The sequence below is a fragment of the Denticeps clupeoides genome, chromosome 9 (assembly GCF_900700375.1).
Source record: "Denticeps clupeoides chromosome 9, fDenClu1.1, whole genome shotgun sequence".
Lineage (NCBI taxonomy): Eukaryota > Metazoa > Chordata > Actinopteri > Clupeiformes > Denticipitidae > Denticeps > Denticeps clupeoides.
The window spans coordinates 4,258,434-4,280,977 of record NC_041715.1 but is presented as its reverse complement, the minus strand read 5'-3'; the positions used below and the strand labels follow the sequence as shown (position 1 = coordinate 4,280,977).

The 22,544-nt window shown below is 47.1% G+C and overlaps 1 protein-coding gene across 3 annotated transcripts in view; it reads left to right on the top strand.

The window, feature by feature from the left end:
• Window positions 1–22,511, top strand: part of b3galt1b (UDP-Gal:betaGlcNAc beta 1,3-galactosyltransferase, polypeptide 1b) — a 59,248-nt gene extending 36,737 nt beyond the window's left edge. For 2 of the 3 annotated variants that reach the window (XM_028990253.1, XM_028990255.1), the window contains 2 exons: window positions 20,052–20,078; window positions 20,592–22,511. In XM_028990253.1, coding sequence (XP_028846086.1) covers window positions 20,794–21,801 — 1,008 coding nt within the window. In that variant the 5' untranslated portion in view covers window positions 20,052–20,078; window positions 20,592–20,793 and the 3' untranslated portion in view covers window positions 21,802–22,511. Of the gene's footprint in view, window positions 1–5,847; window positions 5,981–20,051; window positions 20,079–20,591 lie in introns of all 3 variants that reach the window. The other variant, XM_028990256.1, reaches the window with a different exon arrangement.
• Window positions 22,512–22,544: the final 33 nt, after the last annotated feature.

Below are 22,544 nucleotides of genomic sequence, written 5' to 3'. Positions count from 1 at the left end.
GCCTCTAATTACACATTTAGTCTCCACTGTATTATCACACATTAGAATGAATGCAAACGATTGAAAACCATGAAAAAAGGGAGGGATGGAGGGTCCAGATGAATCTTGATGCAGATAAAGATTCATCTGGGAGAAATAAGTCCATTATGGGAGTGAAAGAACCTTGTCCCCTGCCCGTGTCCTTCCTGACTGTAGCATTGAGGGTGCACAAGCAGACTCGGCCGCCACTTACCGTGGTTCTGTTCAAGCGCGTTAGGATTGGACTGTTTTTCATCCCTAAACAGAATGACTTTGTGGCACCCGGATGAATGGTTGTGTGCAGGGACGCCTTCTCGGCCCTCATTCCCCACCGCTGTCATGTCTGCACCTCCCATTCTATTGAACCCGGGCTCTCGAAAACCCAAAGGGATTCTTGACATCCACGCCTGGCAGCTCATGGTCTGTAATTTTGTTTTTCGGTGAGCAGTAGCAGATGTCAATATTTAGGATAAATGAATGTTTTCCCCGTAGCTCCTGAATGACATTTTTGACATGAAGTTCAATATGGTTTTTAATTCATATTTCTGACTCGATGATCACTAAACTGTGGGCATAAATGTCTTTTGCAGAATTGAGTTTTTCAGGTTTTGACTTTTGAATTATTTAATTAATATCAGTCTAATTTGCACATCAAACGCACATTTGAAACCTTTGAAACTATGCAGAAAACAGAACTACCGTGATCATTTGTTTTGATGAAATAACACTTCAAACAAATATGAAGCCATGACATCACACGGCTCATATGAAGTTACCCGAGTGACTGTGAAATTGGATTCAGGATTACATTTAATAATGGGCTGTTAATGCACTGTGCTTGAAGCGAGACCTAAATTAGAAAATTATATTGTTACAATCATAATTAAAAGAATATAATTAATGTGCATAAGCATAACCATGAATGTGTCAGTATTTATAAACAGTTCATTTACTGCATACGTTTATGAATAGGTCAGTAAACCAAAAATTGTATTTTAAGCCTAATGTGATCGCCATGAAGATTTTATTTTATTTGAATATACAGTAAATCGCCTTTTAAATACATATTTATGTAATTGTGTTTAAGTCATGTTTTTATAGTTCATTATGTATAGCTGAATATTACAACCATTCATGTTATGCAGCAGAGACAATTATTATTTGCTTCTTTTGGGAACTCAGCAAATCAACATGAGGTCTGTCACGGCCTGTTTTCATTTTTGCAGATGATACGACGTGATAATGCCGCCAACTTTGAAAGTAGCTGTACAGAACCAGGTGTGTTTAAACAGGGAACCAGTGCGTCCCTCCAGGACTTCAGCTGAAGGACCCTTCACAGGCTGCTGTGCCGCCCTCGAGTTTATGCTCCATAAAGTGGCCGCCATGCCGTGAGTGAAAGCTTTTGAATTTCATTTGAGTAAGTGCCCTAGTCACAATATCCAAAATGGCTTGTTGCCACGACAAGCTGCCCACTGTAATCAATTCAATTTGAAGAGCGACTTAGTTTGCAAGTTGTATAATCAAATACAAGCATCATTCGTCCACTCCAGGCTGTAGAAATAATACTTTACCTGGCAACGTCCGTCCCAGGTACTTCACTGAGATTTTAGGTCATTAAAAACCATCCAAACGCACAAAGCTTGAATGACAATCGGTTTTAATAGTACAATTAACATATTTTTTAGATGGCATAATGCTCTGAGGTTGAACCCTGGCCTGGGTTCCTAATGTCATTGAGGTTAGGTGACATTTGGATATTAAACTGGCGCCCCATCCTGGGGTCGTTCCATTGTTGTACCCTTATATTGAACAGCATAATATCTTCTTCAGCCATAATACCTAACCACCCAAAAATCGGTCAGATTTTTTGTGTTTGATAAACACAATTTGAGGATTATTTCCTTTCCGTGATCAGTCTCCATAGCAGCAATTTGCGATTCAGCATCATCCGATTCAGAGTGAACGAAAAGCATCCCTTCCATCATCATAATCTACCGTGGTGACGGCTTTCAGGATGTCACCTGTACTTGATTAGCGTCGGGTCGGGGTAAAATGTCTTTTCAGAAGCATTTTACGTTTCTTGCCTGTGAAAATTCTCAGATCGCAGGACATTTCGCATGCCCAAACGGAAGCCGTTTTATCCGGTACATATCTGTTGCGCCAGATGTGGCAACCCCGCTGCAAAAAGCGCCGTCCGGACTGTTTTACTGGGGTCCTCTGGGCGTGAAAATGTGAAACGCTGTGATAACTCCCTCCCTCCGTCCTGCCCGAGAGAAAGAATGATTCTGGGCTCTTATGTTTGGCTGCACATTTTCAAGTGTGAACAACAAGCTGTTAAAAAAACGCCGCTGTTTTCGACACGACCGAAATCCAACCTCTACAAAGATGAAAGAACTTTAACTTTTAGCTTCTTGGTTTCCAGAGGCCATTTTTTGGCAGAAGCGCACTCCCGGGTCTTGGAGGGCAGCTTTGCCATCAATCGGAAGGAAAAGGTGACCTCTGTCTCCTGGCAGAGGTGGCCTGGGTCCGACGGGGCTGCAGCTGACTGCCGCGTGACGGGACCAAAATACAGAACGTGTCGTTAATGCCGCCACCCTGACATCTCCGGCGGCTCTGCCATCAAAGGCTGCAGATCCGCGCCTCCGGCGTGTGGCGCCAAACACGTAGGCCGTTAATGGCATGCCGAGATGCGGAACTCTGGGTAATGAATCCTTAATTGCCTCCTCTCCCATCTTTTAACCTCCCACCGCTGCTCTTATTCTGTCAGAGGATCAGTGGCGGTTTAGGCTCCTTTGCGCTTTCATAAGTCCACGTTAACCTGCTCATGGCGCGATGCGGTGAACCAATACTGCATGATGCACCGATGGACCTAGCACTTTTTCATCAGTGATATTGACCAGCCAAATCGTATTGTAAGTTCACCCATAAGAAGGAAGAACCCAGGAGGTGTTCTGACCTTGACCTTCAAGGGGTTCTTCAGATATCACATGGGAGGTACAAGAAGCACTGGTGACCAAAAACGAAGCTCTTGTGACGGTCTTCGTCATTGGAGGCACGAAAAATGTGGCATATGCTGGTTATTTATTTCTTTGCTTGTTTATTAATTTTCTAAATGGATCTTATGCCCATTTGATGTAACACCATGCAACATTTCACCATGCGAAACTAGCAGTGAGATGCTGGAAAATGCGTCAAGTTCAAGGGATGCATGCTGTGAGATGTTGGCACTTCTAAAACACCCCTCGGTCAAATTAACTAAGGTATGACCATCCACAATAACTATGACTATATATATTTTTTCATTTTTTTAAATCTTCCTGTTGCTGTTCCACGGATTGTTGCTCCAGGCACGGTCCCTCCAGGATGTGGACCTGTGTAGTTGTGAAGTTCCAGGACAGGGACGACTGTAATACAGCAGTCAGTGGCGTAGCCAGAATGCCAAATTTGGCTTTACCTGGCCGTAGTCTGCCATGTAGCAACTTGCCGGCTTCTTATCAGCTTCTCAGCAGATAAGTCACCTGTTCTGCTGCCCTAAACCGTAACAGCCAGTTCTCCATATCATCTTCATTACACCAGCGGATGGATAAGTGAGTCTTCGTGCTTTTTCTCTTCGTTCTCTTACACTATACATGGTATATGGCAGCAAGAACGTCCTATTAATCATGTGTAGATCACTACTTATACAAGGTGGACCTCTATGATGGAGGTCACTAATGAGTTTCCTTGGTATATTGGACTTGTTTGCCTTGAGGAAATCACTGATACAAGACATGCAGGGTACTGCAGTGCTTGAAATTCAGGAGAAAGCGGCTGTAATATGACTGTCCAGCTTCATCACTGTTAAAACACGGGCTTGCTGCGAAGAGATTAAAACAGATGGGATAGTAGTCCCTCATCTGAGGTTCGGCTCGGTGGGTGGAGCAAGTCATTTGTGTCTTTGTCATTTGTCACATGCCAATTTTGTATTGCATTGGTGCAGATGAGGTCCCCTTGATCAAGCAAAGCATTTTTAAGTTCTCTCAACTGTCAAAACTACATGGGAATTGAGGGAATTTAAAAATGCTTCTGGTTGAAGTTCTTTTTTTTTCTTTTTTCAGTGTACACTCAAAAAATTTTTTGTTGGGTTAACGTAATTCAATTATGACACCTATTTCCACACATTTGAATTATGCTATTTGGTCTATTTAGTTTCAAATATCCTAATTTAAATGTGTGGAAATAGGCGTCATAATTGAATTAAATTAACCCAAAGAATCGAATCACCCATCACCATCGCGAATGATAGCGTTTATCACGTGGGGTAGACTGTAGCAGGAGAGGAGCAGCAGTGCAGAAAGTCCGTGAACCATAAGTGACCTCCGACAACCTCACCTGCTGTTCCCTGCCTGTCAAGAAGCTGGTGATCCATTGACAGATAGCAGGGGACACGTTAAGCTAAGAGAGTTTGGAGGACAGGAGTTCCGGAGTGATGGTGCTGAAATAAAGTTGACAAATAAATATAATTAGTGTATTGCACATCAACAGTTTGTAGATCAGGTCCATCAGAATCTACTCCAGTCAGCTGTTTCACATGTGCATGCTCATATTTGTACAAAGGTCTCTGATCGGCCAACCAAACCAAATACATCATCCGAGTATGTTTTACAATCACTGTATAAGCTCTATCAGTTCATTTAAGCTTCAGTGTTGTACGTGAGGCACGCAAGCAAGCATGTGCGTATAAACTAACATACGCAGCATTCCGATAACAGAAGTAATTGTTGGATCTGTTAATCGTACTTAAATCGCTATTTTTAATGTTTTCATTTCAGGAGATGACACAATCTCCTGTCCTCAGGTGCGTCGCTGTATTCACGTCTACATTATTCTCTTTGATGAGGAACCGCCTGCAACAGCCCTGCTGCTTCAGATCCGTACATTTGCACAGCACTATCTGTTAAAGCCAATAAATCAACGGTGCCGACGTGGCGGGGGGGCTGGGCAATTTAAGAGTGGAAAACTGTTGATCTAATAATACTTTTATTGCCAGTGCATTTAACTGTGCTGCAAATCGAACAGATTTTCACACCCCGATTTGCATATCGATGAAAATAAAAAAGCAATCTCCAATTTTTTTTAAGATAATTTAGGCCAAGTGTCCAGTAGTCTGCATGTTTTAGTCTGCATGTTTTATTCGAACAGATACCCCCCCCCCCAACACACACACACACAACAATTATAGTGACTATGCTGATTTTATTAAATTAATCAGTTTTCCCCACCCAAAGAGTGGCCGTTTTGCTAACTAATCAAGCCATGTAAAGATCCTAATAAATGAAGCAACTTGCTTTTTCATGGTTTTCATGGCAAAATCGACATCAGATCTCCCTGCAATAATGCGGATGTGTTATTATTTTAACAAGTATAAGTCCGTTAAGTCCAGGAAACAGACTGTAAAATGTTATGGAGTATTCATGGTGCTGAGCATGGCTCCTTTCCGTCTCCGATATCATTGTTCTGTGGGAACAGGGCGGCCAGTCAGCTTTTAACTGTCAGTGAACGCCAGCATTGATCCTGCTGGTTCAGCTTGAGTTCTGCTGCTTTCCTGTACTCCATTATTTTACATTTCATTCATTTAGCATGGAGAGTTTATCCAACTTCACTTAGCATTTTAGGATGAGCATTCAAACTTCAGGACAATGGGAGACAATAATATAAAAATATATAAAATGAAGTGGAGGTGCGCTCTATAGAGGCTCTTGTAGATAGAGAGTGAAGGAGCCACTCTGATGACCACCATTGAGGAACCGCAGACAAGAACAGGCTAAAGTGGGCTAATCTTGTGTTTAGGCTCGTCCATGCCAGGCAAGGGAAAGGTAAATGGGTGCAGACCTAGTCACTCTGGACCATCTGCAGTGGAGTGTTGAAGTAATGGAGAGAAATCCACAGCCTGTCCCAGGAACTGGGTGGCATATTGAGAGAGGTAAGGCTGAAAATCAATCTTGACACCCAGGTTTGTGTTGCAAAGTGTGCCAAATGCAGAGCAAAGAGCCCCTATGCACCATGACTGAAACCAAATGGTGGCACCATATATATATATATATATATAAATGAAAAAAATATATATAAAAATTGCCGTCTATGGGAGGCAAGCTTTTTGAAAAATGCACCGTTGTCCCTTACCTTGATGTTTTCTCTTTTTTCCCCCCTTCCAACCTTCCATCTACCCGGTGCCTTTGAAGTTGCCACTCTCTTCACCCGATTGGTGCCGCGCATTGCCGCATGCCTCAAAGCGAGTGCGTCGGGGTGGGAAAAAGCGCAGCCCTTCGTGCCGGCCTGAGTGTTCGGCGGTGCCGCCATCTGCCAGCGTAATGAGTACCTGCTCTGGCGAGAGTTCCGCGGCAAACTCGCGCTCTCATTACACGCGCGGGGCCGGGGTTCAGCTCTCGGCGCATGGCTACAGACGGCAGGTGCAGACGATGAGGGCCATTTCATCTCTACACACACACACACACACATCACACACTGTCCGCTGTGCCTCATGAAAGCAAGGTCGTCCAGAGTTCACAAGTGCCGTTTTTTCCCCCCTGTTTGTTCCTTGCTGCGATGGAGATGGAGAAAAAAAGGCCTCTTTACAGATGAGAGAAATGCTCTACATAGAACGTCAGTCTACGCACATTTCCCCGATGCAAAGTGGGATGCTTTCTGGGTCCATAGGCTTTGTTCATGGGTGCCGTTTCTGTCCCATATTTAGAACCGCCGTTGCTGCGCCAGAGCTCCTGTAAACAAATCGAATGTGATCAAAGTGCAGCAAGAACAGAATTGGAGGAGACAGATTGCTTTTAAGTCTTTGGAAAGCCAAGACTATGGCAAATTATATTCCAAAAAAGGCCAGAGAATTTATCTGCTGCTCCATAGTCTATAAAAAGGAATTTAAATATAACGGGGACAGAAAACAAAGGAACGTCATGATTTTTCTTACCAGGTTCTAATATATGTGTACTTTTATATTGGACAGGTGTCATATAATACAAATAATAATGTCAGAGGATACAGGTGGTCACATCGTCTGGCCTGAAGAGGAAATATCCACCAGATCAGACTGCATCCTCCCGTCGTCCGCCTGGCATTTCAGTTTCAGATCCCTCGTTGTTGACATTTCCTCAAAGACGGATATTTGCATTTCGCCACGACACATTACTCAGCGAACGCCACAGTGGCTATAGTGCTGTACAATATTTCAGTGACGCTCAGAGTGTGGTTTTAAGAGCCTAAACCGATGCAGAGTTGGATTCTATAAATGGAACATCCTGTCAGTCACATAATACTGTTCGTCATGTATAATCATGAGCCTTTTATGAACTCAGATTTCTATCGTGGCATATTGACTCTCATTATCATCTCTTTAAATGGAGGAGACTGAAGTAAAAGGTGTTGGAAAAGGTTACGGAAGGTTTTAATAGACGTGTCCCCGAAGGCTGACGATCACAGCGGGAAGTCTTCACTCCCATCCTTCTCCAAGACGAGCGATGTCGCGGGAGAGCGGAAACCTTCTTTTATTCCTTTTAACACCAATTACATACCTGTGAATTTATTTGCTTTGGTGGTGGCGGTTTCCGGCGTTGCTCTGTCATCTGGCCTCGTCAGTATTTCTCAAATTAAAATAGTCTGTATTACCCTGCTTTAAACCGCATCCCACTCTGCAATCAATATGGGATTCTCGTGTAATAGTCCTGCAGAGGTTTGAAAAATTTGCGTGTTAAAACTTTCCATATTCATTTAGTGGGGGTGGTAGTAGCCTCACTTAACCCCCGAGTGTCTCCAGGGGGACGGTGCCCTGTAACTACTGATTGTAAGCCGCTCTGGATCAGGGCATCTGATAAATTCCATAAATGTAAATGCATCTGATTTGTGTCAGATTCCGTTATCCATAATGGATTACAACTTCTGATGCTGCCTCAGTATATATAGAGAAATCTGAATTTTGATGTGTAAAATAAACACAGTTTATTAAGACTGACATGTCACTGTATTAGATTTTCTAGAAATGTCATTGTTTTTCATAGGTTTGCGATCACCTTTTCCATTAAAATAATATTGAATGGATCAGAAATCAATTTAAATGAATGTGGCAGATGGAAATGGCTGTTAAGGAATGGAAAATCTGCATAAATAAATGCAGAGACACCCATTGCCAGGCAACAATTAGTGCAATTTAATTCTGCGCTCTTAAAGTCTGTCACTTTAAAAGGTTCATCGATTATTAGAAAATCATTTTCAATTATCTTAGTAGAGCTGAAAACAGTTGCAGTAATTAAAGAAGCACTAAAATGGACCTTCTTTGCACTTGTTGTGTCACGACTACGGACTTACGAGGGAAGGAAGCGCAGAGGTTTGACATGCTGGGAAGGGGGTTTTATTATAACAAACAAAGAAATACAAATAAAGACTGGCGCGGTGGCCGAAAACGATTTAAACTTAAATAAAGAACATAAACAAACCCGTAGGCGTGTGGCGATTGCCAGAACTCAAAACACCAACCAAGGTCAAGTTCGTGCATAGAGTTCACGAAAATGCCAGCGACCCCGAACGGGCGGAAACTTCCGGCATTTATGGGGCGTCAGGATTGAGTTCCGGTGTGGAGCCCAGCTGCAGGCAATCCTGACAGAGCCCCCCCTCCAAGGGCTACGTCCTCGGAGCCCCAACAGTACAATCAGTGGAGGCGGCGGGGCGGACGGCGGCAACCACAGGGCTCCTGCCCTGCTGTATCCTCCCCTTGGAGGACCCGGTCCCTCGGGCTGGCTCCCCGGCGTGGTCAGGCGTGGCGGCCCCGGTCCCTCGGGCTGGCTCCCCGGCGTGGTCAGGCGTGGCGGCCCCGGTCCCTCGGGCTGGCTCCCCGGCGGGGTCAGGCGTGGCGGCCCCGGTCCCTCGGGCTGGCTCCCCGGCGGGGTCAGGCGTGGCGGCCCCGGTCCCTCGGGCTGGCTCCCCGGCGGGGTCAGGCGTGGCGGCCCCGGTCCCTCGGGCTGGCTCCCCGGCGGGGTCAGGCGTGGCGGCCCCGGTCCCTCGGGCTGGCTCCCCGGCGGGGTCAGGCGTGGCGGCCCCGGTGCCTCGGGCTGGCTCCCCGGCGTAGTCAGGCGTGGCGGCCCCGGTGCCTCGGGCTGGCTCCCCGGCGTGGTCAGGCGTGGCGGCCCCGGACCCTCGGGCTGGCTCCCCGGCGTGGTCCCGCATGGCGGCCCCGGACCCTCGGCCTGGCTCCCCGGCGTGGTCCCGTATGGCGGCCCCGGACTCCCGTACCTGCACACAATAATCAGGGCCGATCCATCTGGGTACGTGTGGGCCCTGTCTCCACATGTCCCCTCTGACACGTCTTGTGTCACCCCCTGCACCGCGCAGGGAGATTGTCCCAGAGCCTCCGGCGACTGTTCCAGGCACCCCAGGCTGGTGCCTTCTGGGACTATGCAGCCCCTCTCGCTGCCCGGCCCTGGTGCCAAGGGGGGGGCATTGCCAGACCATCCGGCTAGCCCCTTCTGCGTCCGTTGGGACAAGCAGGCCCTCTTCCTGCCTGTCCCAGCTGGGTCCTCATGCCTACCCGGGGGCTCTATGGCGCTCCACCCCTCTGGAGGCAGACGCAGGCCCATGCCTGGCCCGCCCTCCTCACTGGCTACCGGAGGACCCAGCTCCATCGCTTCCCCACCTCCCCTCCCCTCAGGAGGAGTCCCCAACCCGAACTGCACCCCCCCAAAAAATTCTTTGGGGGAGCACCCCCCCCGGCTGGACTTAGGGGTACCTTGGGGCTTGTCCACCTCGCCTTGGACCAGCACATTCGGGTCAGGAACCTCCTCCCTGGGGTTCGGCTCCGCGGCTGGGTCGCCATCTGGTGGACACAAAGAGGGGAACTGGGGGCGACATACGGACACATATGCCACACAGACACACACAGACAGAGACAGACAGAAGAGAGGGTCGTCTGGCTCCCTCTCTGGGCTCTCTGGGACCTCCTCAGGGGGCACAGCCAGGATCTCGGGAGGAGCGACCTTCTCGTCGCCCACCAGTGCTGGGTCTTCTTGCCCCGGATCCTGACTGGCACTGGATGTGGTGGAGGGGCAGAGTTCGATCCCTGGCTCAGGCCGATCAAACTCCGCCCTCAGTCTCTGTTGGAAGTCCCGAAAACTCCTGTCTGTCTCTCCCTGCTGCCAGAGGGTTGTGCTCCAGCCCCATGCTGATCCAGTCAGACACGTGAGGATGGTAGTGATCTCGTCTGTGTCTGCTGCCCCACTGAAGGGTCCCGGGACAATTGGGCGGTCCCACACGGGGCTGGGCACGTCGCTGGAGATGGTGGTAGGTGTGTGGTGTGGAGGGGGGTGGACGTCTTCTCCAGCAGGTGTGGACGCTGGTGCTGCGCTGCCATTTTGCTGGGGAACGTCCGGGCAGAGGGAATGCGGGTCGGCGACTGGAGCAGGAATGGAGGATTCCCTGCGAGGCAGTCCCGGCAGCGCAGTTGCTGGCTGGCGACCTCCCGTCGCCCTCTTCCACCAGCTTTCCTCACACTGCTGGGAGGGACGTGGGTCTCCACGGACCTCGTGACGCTCCTGGATGGGCGCGATGGGCGGAGCCATCCCGGCACCGACTGCCCAAACGGCGTCATCCTGGTCGTCGTCCGTGTCAACCTCGTACCCCCGGAAGTCACATGGGTCATCACGGACGCCGCGATGATCTCGGACGCGCACGCTGGGCGGAGCCATCCCGGCACCGACCGCCCACCGAAAATCCACGTCATCATCGCTTTCGTCATCCGTGTCCTCCCACCGGTGACTCCAAGGGTCGTCCACCCTGCGGACATCCTGGACCCATGGCGCGATAAGCTCCCATGGGCAGTACTCTGGCCATTCGGGCTGGAGGCTGCCCACCTCCTCGCTGGAGGAACGCCGCCGTTGTTGTTGCCGCTTCTCACCCCCCTGGAAGTGACGTGGGTCCCCACGGACCTTGCGACGATCGCAGACTGGCGCGATGGGCGGAGCCCAACTCTCGTCTCCCGTGCTCTCGTCGTCGTCCGTGTCGTCCCAGTCCACGGGGAGCCTTGCCAGCAGAGCGCAGAGTTCTTGGCTCGACATGGCGAAGATCGTGGGGGTCGCATCTTCTGCGCTCGCTGCCCACGTCACTTCCTCGCTGCTGCCGACGCCAACGTCCTCGCTCCGCCCACTCACCCGCCGACGTTGTCGCTTCCGGGTTTCGCGGAGTTTCCCGGGGGTGACGTCATCACGCGGCGCCGCGTACCACGGCTTCTCGGGGAGAAAACGCTCCACCAGAACGGGCGGCGCGTCTCTCCCCTGGCGTCCGCGTTCGCCGCGCCGCGCTGCGTCCTTCGCGGCGTTTCTTCTCCTCTGTTTTCCACCTCTGCGCTTTTGGGTGGGTCGCTGGCATTCTGTCACGACTACGGACTTACGAGGGAAGGAAGCGCAGAGGTTTGACATGCTGGGAACGGGGTTTTATTATAACAAACAAAGAAATACAAATAAAGACTGGCGCGGTGGCCGAAAACGATTTAAACTTAAATAAAGAACATAAACAAACCCGTAGGCGTGTGGCGATTGCCAGAACTCAAAACACCAACCAAGGTCAAGTTCGTGCATAGAGTTCACGAAAATGCCAGCGACCCCGAACGGGCGGAAACTTCCGGCATTTATGGGGCGTCAGGATTGAGTTCCGGTGTGGAGCCCAGCTGCAGGCAATCCTGACATGTTGAGTATCTGGTGGATCAGCAGATGTGACTTGACTTCATCATGTCTAACTTTGTCAATGATTTTTTTTCATTTTTGCAATATTTTTTAAAATTCTAATTCACTCACTTATAGTCCTTATTGGGGTTGTGACCCTAGTGTGTGTATAGATCATTTTGCCTGTACTGTGCTTGAATTTCGCTAGGCACCAGGATCCTGAAAATTAGTGAAGTTACCTTGACTTTGTACTGCGGCCATCCGGAAAGGGAAAATGCTGGTGACAGGATATATTCCAGCAGCCAATCGCTCATCATTCCCCCGGAGTGGAAAGGTACAAAAGGAACGTTTCATTTGCGGTGCAGGCGGGTGGGGAACGCCGCCGAAATGAGACTCGGAATTAAAAAGGCATCTCAGGCAAATGAAGGATCTGATTGTTCCGCCGCGGGCTTGACCTCCGGATGGCATTTTTATGATTTTTTTTTTTTTTTTTTGTAATTGGAAGAGGTTTGCGGTTCCGTGTTAAGCGAATTCTGTGTTTTTCTTCCTTTTGTTCATGAGTTTTTCTTTTTTATTATAGTCTATTTCACACATGTTTATGCCCTAAATAAATTATGCAAATGTACATGAATATGGCGAAATGGCCTGGCATTACTCAGCAATAATTAGAAACTCATAATTGGAGAGAGTCTCCAGTGGCATTCTTTTTATTACTTTTATTAAAAGTTTCGGCCAGTTGCCTCGCCTGGCCCGGGGCTGCGAATGATGCAACGTGTTTATGCCCCTCTGTCCAGAACACTGTGACTCTCCCAGCTGTCACCGACGCACCGTGGCATGTGATACTGTGCAAGTTCCGGTGCTATAAATCAAAAGATGCCGTACAAATGTCCTCTTGCCTGGAGCCCTGTCCCGGGCACCGAAGGATGGAGGTGGCTGTAAAAAAAACTCATGGTAGTTCCAGCATTGTGTGGGCCTGTTTCTTCCACTCTGGTGGGGGGGTCACCAGGAGGTCACCTGTGCTTATCATTTTATTTGTGGCGTGGAAGCACTGTGTCGATCCAGCCGTCTCAGCGTTCAGACACGCCATCATCATTTACGGCCTCGACTCGGCACGGCTCTGAACTTGAGCCTTTCTTACTCAGCAAGCAAACTCACAAAGTCTGAAGCACAAAATAATTGCATTAAATATGTTTTTGTGAACATTACACTAGAAATATGCCAAAACGTATTTATTTCATTTTCAGAACGCAGAGCAGCATTGTAACTGAACCAACCTAAACGTTCATTAATTAATGCTGTAATACTGTTACAAGCGCATTTACTGCAATGCATTTAAACCTAAAATGCAAATCTCCACTTTGCGATGACACCAGAGGAGAAAACTTCTCTACGTCTCTCAATGCATCTTTCGAAATTAAGAGTCTATTTAGAACTCAGAGCAAATGGTGCAAAGGCTGCAAAAGGATTCACTGAACCTAATTATCAGGAGATATGGCTATGGTATAGTGGGAATTTGGTGCTTCAGAAGCAGCCTATTAATATTTAACACAACCTGAAACTGGCCCAGACTTTAGAGGCAGGGGGTTCAGAATTAAGCAACTGCAATTCACCAGTTGGTAGCCCGTGAAAGGCCTTTCCACATATAAACACCTTATAATGTAAGAAAATCAAATAGTCTGGCAGGCTGGACCATGAACTGGTAAGATGCTTTCAGTTCATCGTGTTGGTCTATGAACTTTCTTTGTCCCGTCCCTCGTGCTGCACCCATGATACGTTGTGCATAAAAATGCCGGTCAGGCCCCACGATCCATTATAAAGGAGAGTGCAGTGACTTGTGGAAGTTGATGTTTGGGGAACGTTTGCCAGGAACTATGGACAGATGAGGTCATGCTTGAGGGAAGGGACATTATCATTAATCCCGGACTCTCTCGCCAGCATCAGCAATGCTGGAGTTGGGAGGAGGCTGTTGCATGTAGTAGTAGAAGGGAAAACTTGGACAGTAAAATTTTTTGAAATGCTTGAAAATGATTCCCAAGGTAAGTCTAGTAGGGCAACGAACATTTAAGGAGGCCCTTAAATTGTCTCAAAATACATTTATGGCATTTATCATACGTCCTTATCCAGAGCATCTTACAATCAGTAGTTACAGGGACAGTCTCCCCTGGAGACACTCAGAATTAAGTGTCTCAGGGACACAATGGTAGTAAGTGGGGTTTGAACCTGTGACTTTGTGGCCTTCTGGTTCATAGTTGGCACTACTAGGGCCACTACCACCCTAGTACCAATTGTTTTTACTGTTCACCTTCTAGTTTTGCTCACGTTGGACATACAACATTAATTCTATTGAATATTCAGGCTAAACATGAGTTACATTTATGCCGGGTGGTTTGCATCTTCTTTCTGGGCCGCACTTTCATCAGGCAGTTAACCATATAGTCAACAATATAGTCAACCGTCCACAAACCACCAATAGCAATAGTTTCACGTTGGCTGGACATGTCGAGGAAGGAGGACGCATATGCACGACATCACAGGACAGGGGTTTAATACATAATACACACGACAAGGGAACATAACCACACAATGACCTGTTGGCAAACAGACACGAACAATGATACACAGGTGCTAACAATCAGGGAACGTTACACAGGACGAACTCCGGACCAGGAGTAACCCCTGCCGGACCGGATCATGACAAATAGACATTTTGCAAACATGGGTAAAATGGATACTGTTGGTGCAACCAAATGACCTGGCCTCCACAGTCGTCTGGTTAAGATGCGCTTGAAAAGCATCCAGCTCTGTGGCTTCAGGACTACTGAAAAAGCAGCACAAGCTGTCATTAAAGCAATATGTTGTACTTTTCGATAAAACTTGAATTGGACGAATTGAATTGTACAATTCAATATTAGTGCAAAATGTCCCCTGTGGTGACCGTATGTGTCCTCTTCAGAGATTTGCGCAAAATTTATGTAATGCAAAAAGGTGACAACCTAATGTCATGTCATTGCCTCTTGGTGTATTTTCCTGCAGTTCCCCTTTGTCTGTTATGGTGTGTAGCCATAGGCATAAGATCCTGGTTTTCTTTTGAGCACATGGTTCTTGTGGAAATGTATTTTTTGTCTTGTCCGTAAAGCTCTAAAATTGCATCCTGCTGTTTGCATTACAATATGCAGCTAAGATTTATCAATATTTAACAAGTCTGGGCTGCTCTCCATATTTATCCCTTCATATAGCCCACCCTTATTTTAATAAATATTGACCTTTTATTAAAATTTTATTATTATTGTTATGAACCTTGTTGTGCTTTTTTTCCACATTTTCATCTCTAACCAACACTTGAGAGCACAAATCCTAATATAACTGATTCAAATCTTGTTGTTATTATTGTTAAATTAACACCAGTCTGCAGGAAAGGCCAGAAACCGAGCCACAAAATCGGTGAATACTTGTCTGTCGGAATGAACGTTGCCTGCAAGACTGTAATTTTCTCTGTGTGAAATAATGGTAGAGTAATGCAGATTTTATGAGCTTGTTTGTCTTTACTGAACTAGCGCTATCTATCAAAAGTTTTCATTTCCCTTAATGGGTCTTCACTCATTGTGTTGTCAGATCGTTATTTTTTTTTTTTCTCACTGTTAAACCAATTTAATTCCTCCCTTAAGCCTGAATATGTAAATTGCAACAGTACCTACCAGAACTTCATCTAAAGAAGCCCAAAGAGAGGAAGTTGTTTGGTGGGACACATCGGTTATATGGTTTGAGACACATCATTTTCTCTGCTCAGCTCAACTTTGTGTTCAGGAAGAAACAAGATTTTTGTTATCCTCGAGTCCAATGCAATTTTTTGGGGGGGTTTGGGAAGTTCAGCATATTTTTGTCCGTTTGTGAAATGACTCCCTTATGGGTGACACCATGGCCATTTGTTTTGCTACAGAGCCATTAATCATCGCAGATAGAAATGGACCTCATCAGAGCTCTATCTGTACTACGCTTTTTCATAAAACTGACTGAAACTAAATCAGCGCTCAAAGCACATGGATACTCTATGCAAAATGCATTTTTCTTATTAAAAAAATATATACAGCAATATTTTTACTCTTACCTCAGCAAATGGTACCCATAAATACAGCCCTATATAAAATTGTCTTGCAGATTTAATTTTTTTTATCATTTTTTTTGTGTGCTTTGGGATACAACATGGTTTTAGCCACCATTGCAGAGTATATATTAAGTCAGGAACCACACACTGAGGCTCCCAGGCTCTTTGCTCTTCCTTTTTTTAAAATCTGCTCTCCTTATATCTCAGCCACGACAGCCACTATCCATCAGCATTTACACCAGTAATCATTAAATTAGCTTTTTTTTTTATCACCATAAAACATAAAGCCCTGCCGCACGCCCCAGCATTCTTATCAACGCAATTTTAATTAGAAATCTGAAGGAAAGAGGGTCATGCCGGAACGGAACTTACTTCATGCATCATTCAATGGCATCACGGCAGCGGGGTGCTGCTGGTCTCCCAGCCAATGGACAGCGTCCTAATCGTGGACAGCTGCCGCTGATTAGGGGTCCATGCTTAGCACCCTGTTATAAGGAAGGAGATGGCGGCAGAGCGACGCTGCTGCATTAATGTGAAGTACCTGGTCTTTGTTTCTGTTCCTGGCAATTGCCACACGCCCGTGGGTTTGTTTTCATTCAGTTCTGTTCCTTTTGGCCCTCGTGCCATTTATTTTGTTTTATAATGAAATTCCCTTTGTTATCATTTCCCGCTTCTGCGCCTCCTTTCCCCTTGAGCCCCGAGTCGTGACAAATGTAAAGCTACAGATGACTCAAAAGGAACCATGACAGATCATCGTACCAGTGGGATTTGGATTTGCTGAATTTGATTTTTTTTTTATTCAATTGTTTTGCCACTTGTTTGCATGCATGCTTGCACTAGTTAAGACATGTATTTTTGAAGCATTTGATACTTCATGAACTGGTCAGTTCATACTCAACCAGAGCTGGGCATCTGTGCAAGTGTGTGTGTGTGTGTGTGTATTATGGTGGGTGGGATGATATTCGGAACCATCTCTATGCATAATTCAATCGATATGTTTTTAGGTAGAAAACTGTAGTAAAAAGCCAGAGGTTGGAACATATTTGATCTAACTTTATGTGTTGATCTCGGTTTTTTTTAAACACATGGTTGTCAGTGTACATGATGAACAATAAGTGCCTTTGACTCTTGTTTAAATTATTAAGAGTTTATCCGTATAATTTCCCTTTCCTTGAAAGCTGATTTATGAATTAAGCATGGGACGTCTTGATTAGCCACGCTCGTGCGCTTCGCCCACAGATGCACCAGGCAATAAATCACGTCGTCTGCGATACAGAAGCAAAACATAACTGCTCCCCCTTTGCATACCAGTCTCGAGAAAGCCCACCCTCGTGGCGACATGATTAATCGTCATCGTCACATTGTTCTTATTATTCTATAATATTTTCTACAAACCTTATTTGTCCTTCTGTTCTATGTCTTCATAAACTGGCTGTTTCGATGGCAGCCATTCCATCTATGAGCTGCTCAGTTCATCTGCTGTGCACTCAACCCTCCCGTTTCACCCTTCATACCTTCACGGTATTCATTCATTAGTTGTTACTATACATATTAGTTGTTTTTCTACATGTATTATTCTCTGTCAGTAATTTTTTTTTATCTATACATAATTTTAAGAGTGGACACAGCTCATCAAGCGAGGAAATATGAAAATATATATACACACACACACACATATATCTGCAGAGACACGTTGGCTACTGTGCATTTATTTATTTATTTTGTGTGTCTTCTTTGCGGTGTATAAATGCATAAAGACAGTGTGATGGGGTCCGTTCCACGCGGCGTTATAGAGATGGATCGTGATAATAATCCAACTCTGCACCCTGGGCTTCTGGCCCAGAGTCTCTCACCATGCCACACTAATCTCAATGGTGTCTAATGGTAAAGCATGGACCTGCCGAGCAGTGTGCAAAATAAACGAATGAATTAAAATATTATATTTCCTGCAAGCTTCGGGAAAATACAGGACTGCTCTGTCCAGAGTAAAATTGCCGCGGCTTATTATTAGTACCAGTGGCTGCCAAACACCTGAAGGCTGTGGCCTTAATGTATCAACAAATTCACAGACTGGCGGCACCGCGGGACGCCTCACGCGGCTTCAACTCTCCCGGCGAGCGCCGCAAGGTCACCGCGCTTCATTACGAGTCCCGAGCACGCCGTCGCTCCCCTTGCGGGACATGCAGGACAAGGACGTTTCTGATTTCGGCAGCTAAAGGCTCGCCGGTTACGTTGTATCAGGGGTAAAATAGGTCCGCGTGCCTGCTTCATTCCTACGAGCTCCTTAATGTCGAATGATCCCCAAATCGGGGATCGGGAAGCCGTCCGCCGGCATCTCCGCCCGGGACATTCGAACAGTGATGTGTCACCGGCTGAAGCGCCACGCGTAATCAAGTAGGGCCGGGTCGTGACGGGGGCCACGAGGGTCAGTCAATCTCGGGCTTGGCGACCCCATTAGGGGTCGTTAAGGGGTCGCCACGGTCAACCTGGCCGAATTCCACGCCCTTCCTTACGCCGCCCTCCCCATTTACACCAAGAAACGCACAGTCCCATGGATTAAATATGTTACTATCTTTATTGTCTTTGCATATGAAGCTGTCCCTAGAATAGTTAAAATGGCTTTGCAAGCCATTCCTCCAAAAGATCTTCCTTCGTTTGGTGTTGTGGTGGTGTTTTTAAAAAAGTGAGAACAGCCGGCTTAACCGGACTGTTTCAAAAAAGAGAAAGGGGTGATACAGAGAGGGACGCCCTTCCGGGGTCGAGTGAGCCTGCAAGTGGTGTCAGTGCAGGGTTGGTGATGGTTTGTCCAATAGGGAAAAAGTCCTACACTTGTAGAGGTGGAGAAGTCCAGAATGTAGTCCAGTGTCATGGTGTACATTACGTGTCCATTATGATGTTACTGGTCCATTTGAAGATCCCTGAAGCTGTAGTTGTTACGATGGTGGTAGCTTACCTGGTTCCTCCTGGTTCCTGGTGGTTGCCAGGAACCAGGATTTATCTGCTGTCTCTTCACTGGAGTCTGCCGACGGTCTGTGTGCTTGATTCAGTGTCTCGGAGAAAACAAACAGTATCGTACGACCGATACTGAAATACGTGGTGGCCCGGTACCCTAACTAGGACAACCTAACTAAGGTGAATTTAACACTGTCTGTGCTAAACAGGGGGACTGTGTGATGAAGTGGACTTCATAAAACATAGTATTATACGTATAAAGAATTTATCACAATTAACCTCAATTTATTCTAAATTAGTGATTAATTCGTAATTTTTTTGTTTAGCAATTAACAGGCCTGTTATTTTGTCCCGAAATGTCGGCCACACACTTTACCTCATCTTCACACTCGTCAAGCATTCAGTGTCCTGTGAATTGCATCACCATCATCACCATCATCTTGGTCGATTCCTCTTCCGTCGAGGATAAAGGTGGTCCCACGAAATCTGTTTCTCTAAATAATTCATCCGGTTTCTCCGCCTAATTTGTCACCCGTCCACACATCCCTGAGACGATATTATGTGGCAAACCGGGAAGAATCGCAGGTTTATCCATCAGTGCCAACATGATTTATCCAAACCATTTAGCCCGAGAGGCGATGAACTAATAATGAAGTAAGCGTAGGCGTGAAAAAGGAAGCAAAGTAATTAGGGCGCGGGCTGAGATTATACGCTAACGTAATGAAATCTGTTTACCAGCTTTAAAGGAGAATCGCTCTGGACGTGGACCGGGATCTTTTGCTCTTTCGAATTCCTCCCATTTGGCATTGGTATGCTGATGACTGGTGAAGCCCGAGGCGGGCCGGACTGTACAGGCCTGACCTTATCCGGCCGTTATCTCAAACTTTCATTTCGCCGCGCACGAACAGGCAGCCGGACGCTCTACATCTACACGACCACAAAAGAACGCCACGCAACTATGCCGGGAGAATTAACCGGGCAAAGAAAGGGCTTCCGCTCTTTCCGGAGAAAGAAAGTTCTTTACAAAACAAGAACCGATATGCCGTCGGATATACTCGCGCCTTTTGTAGTGTTGCGGGAAAGCATGTCATTTCCTACACAATGCCCATCCACTGCAAGGACAATCACATTTCTTCCTTGAATTTGGAATCCTGTTAAGCGTGACAGGAGAGCTTACCCCTCACCTCCAATAAGTGCTGCCTTTACTAATTGGAGGAAAAGAAAGGAGTTGCTCGCGCCTGTTCGCCGAGGACAATTGTCTCATTTTACTTTTTGTGTTTTTGCAGATGCCACATGGAGGAAGCCGCTGCATGGTAAGTGACATTCTGTCATCTGCTCAGGTACTATTAAAAATGCGCAACCACGGGAATTGAGGAACCATGTCGGTTTTTATAATAACCAGCGTTCCGCACCTTTGCTGATTTGCGTTGTGCGTTTTTAATAAAGTTAATATAAGGTCCTACTCGCCTTGTTTTACATTTACAATTGCATTACATTTACTGCATTGGGAAGACGCCCTTATCCAGACCCTCCTACAACATTCTTTCATGTTACCATCAGTGAAGTAATCAGTTCTGGTTGACTGGGACCCCAACTATGAATACAAATCATTTTATTCGCTCGGTTATAGGTAGGAACGTTACAAGTATTGTCTAAAGCGGAGTTAATGATTCTGATTGGCTTCACACCCCAGGTAGAGGGAAGCCAGACTGCGATAAATCCTTCAGTCTTTTATATTAGTGTTCCAAAAGACAAACAAGGAAATTAAACTGGGTCTTCATCCAGACGTTTTAATTTTCATTCATATGCTCTACTCATCCCTGTAGATGCCATCCGAACATGAGGAGTGCCAAGAAGAGAGCTCGGAGGCCTGTCATCTCACGGAGGTCACGTGTCCCGAGGGAGAAGACGAGTGAGGGACAAGTGAACTCCATTCATGGTCCAGCAACGCGTTGACGCGGCGGATGGCTGCCCTGACTAGTAAAACCCAGCCAATGGGAGGGTCACGCGGGATTCAGTGCACTTAGCATGGCCACATGCAGCACAATGCCTTCCAAAGTGTCGTGCCTGTACGTCCTGACGGTGGTTTGCTGGGCCAGCGCGCTGTGGTACCTGAGCATATCCAGGCCGACGTCATCTTACGTGGGACAGATATCATCGCCTGTCCGCAAGGCCGTGAAGACCCAGAAGGCCAACGCGACGTTTGGCAACATCCGGACGCGTCCGCTGAACCCGCACGCGTTCGAGTTCGTCATCAACGAGCCCAAGAAGTGTGAGGCCGAGACGCCCTTCCTGGTCATCCTGATAAGCACCACACACAAGGAGTTCGACGCCCGGCAAGCCATCCGGGAGACGTGGGGGGATGAGAGCACCTTCAGCGACCTCCGCATCGTCACCCTCTTCCTGCTGGGCAGGAACACGGACAACGTCCTCAACCAGATGGTGGAGCAGGAGAGCCAGATCTTCCACGACATTGTGGTGGAGGACTTCATCGACTCCTACCACAACCTGACGCTGAAGACGCTGATGGGCATGCGCTGGGTGGCCACCTTCTGCTCCAAGGCCAAGTACGTGATGAAGACGGACAGTGACATCTTCGTCAACATGGACAACCTGATCTTCAAGCTGCTCAAGCCCACCACCAAGCCCAGGAGACGTTACTTCACGGGCTATGTGATTAATGGGGGGCCCATCCGGGACATGCGCAGCAAGTGGTACATGCCACGCGACCTTTACCCCGAGAGCAAGTACCCGCCGTTCTGCTCGGGCACAGGGTACGTCTTCTCGGCCGACGTGGCGGAGCTCATTTATAAGACCTCCCTCCACACCAGGCTGCTCCACCTGGAGGACGTGTACGTGGGACTCTGCCTGCGCAAGATGGGCATCCACCCCTTTCAAAACAGCGGCTTCAACCACTGGAAGATGGCCTACAGCCTGTGCAGGTACCGGCGGGTGATCACCGTGCACCAGATCTCGCCGGAGGAGATGCACCGCATCTGGAACGACATGTCCAGCAAGAAGCACCTCAAGTGTTAGAAGCACTTAATATTCCACACACACACACACACACGTATGAACAAGACAAGCGTTTTGGCGGCATTTGGGAAATGCCGCTTTTGCCAAGCTCACGTTCTCGTACCGATTTCGATATTTACATGCGAAGTAATCGTGGGCATCGTTGGCATTATTACTAGGATCATTATTACAAAACGGAGGTCACCCTCAACCCACACCCTGCAGACGGTGGCAGATTCGTGCGCACACAAGCCGCGACGCCGCGGCCTCAGCGGAGAGGGACCAAATCCGAACGGCGAGTTCGGAAACCCTGTGCATCTGTGTTGAACGTACGTTGTGAGGGTACACCGACGGTCCCCAGCTCACGTCACTATTATTCGTTTATTTCCGCGACCCGAATGGTTTTTTTTTACCGTCAGTACTCGACAGGCGATGCTGTTCTTGCTTCAGATCTGGTTGCCAGTTTGTTTCACTTCTTTTTTTGCTATCGACTGTACGTTTATCTGCATATACAGGTGATCGAAAACGCCATTTAACTTAAAACGCTGTAAGATGAGTATTTTACATTCTGACCACTGTATGTATCATCCGGTGTTTCTTGTGGCATATCAATCGATGCTGAACACATTCGGAAGCAACTACTTTTAGGACTTGACCACGTCCAGGCCCAAGTGTGTATTTTTTTTATTCTGTATTTTGAAGCTGTTGTGACATTAAACTGTGAAAGCCCAGCGCGAAAACGAGCTGTTCTTGAAGAATCTGCC